Below are 509 nucleotides of genomic sequence, written 5' to 3'. Positions count from 1 at the left end.
AGACCTTCCAGGCGGTCGAGTGTGCCGCCTTCCTGCAGGTGAAGCCCTTGGCCAAGTACCTGATCCACTCCATCAACTCCGACAACTGCATCCTGCTCTACCAAGCCGCCGCCATATTCGGTCTCCTGGACCTCTTCCACTGCGCCGCGCTCTACATCAGGGACAGCTACGCCGAGCTGGAGGAGTACCTGGACTGCCTCTCCGCCGACCTGCTGGCCTACGTGGAGGCCCTTGGAGCCCCTCCTGCCCAGCGCCTTCGTGGCGGTAGGAGCCCACACACCCACCTTCGAGTTCCTGGAGGACCTCTCCAGGACCATCTGCTACCTGGATGAGGAGACCAACACGTGGAGGACTCTCTCCTGCCTGCCGCTGAGCGCCAGCACGTTCCTAGCTGGCATGGCAACCATGGATAATAAGATCTACATCGTGGGTGGTGTCTACGGGGCCAGCAAGCAGGTGGTGGAGAGCAGCTTCTGCTACGACGCGGATGCCAACGCCTGGAGCGAGTT

The 509-nt window shown here is 61.9% G+C and overlaps 1 protein-coding gene across 1 annotated transcript in view; it reads left to right on the top strand.

The window, feature by feature from the left end:
• The window catches only part of KBTBD13 (kelch repeat and BTB (POZ) domain containing 13), a 1,894-nt gene that overhangs the window by 224 nt on the left and 1,161 nt on the right, over positions 1–509 (top strand). Inside the window, 2 exon segments of the mRNA XM_009574768.1 lie at positions 3–239; positions 241–506. Coding sequence (XP_009573063.1) covers positions 3–239; positions 241–506 — 503 coding nt within the window.

The sequence above is a fragment of the Fulmarus glacialis genome, unplaced genomic scaffold (genome assembly GCF_000690835.1).
Source record: "Fulmarus glacialis isolate BGI_N327 unplaced genomic scaffold, ASM69083v1 scaffold19643, whole genome shotgun sequence".
Taxonomy (NCBI): Eukaryota; Metazoa; Chordata; class Aves; order Procellariiformes; family Procellariidae; genus Fulmarus; species Fulmarus glacialis.
The sequence above is the reverse complement of the archived record's forward strand: the minus strand, read 5'-3'. Positions and strand labels throughout refer to the sequence as shown.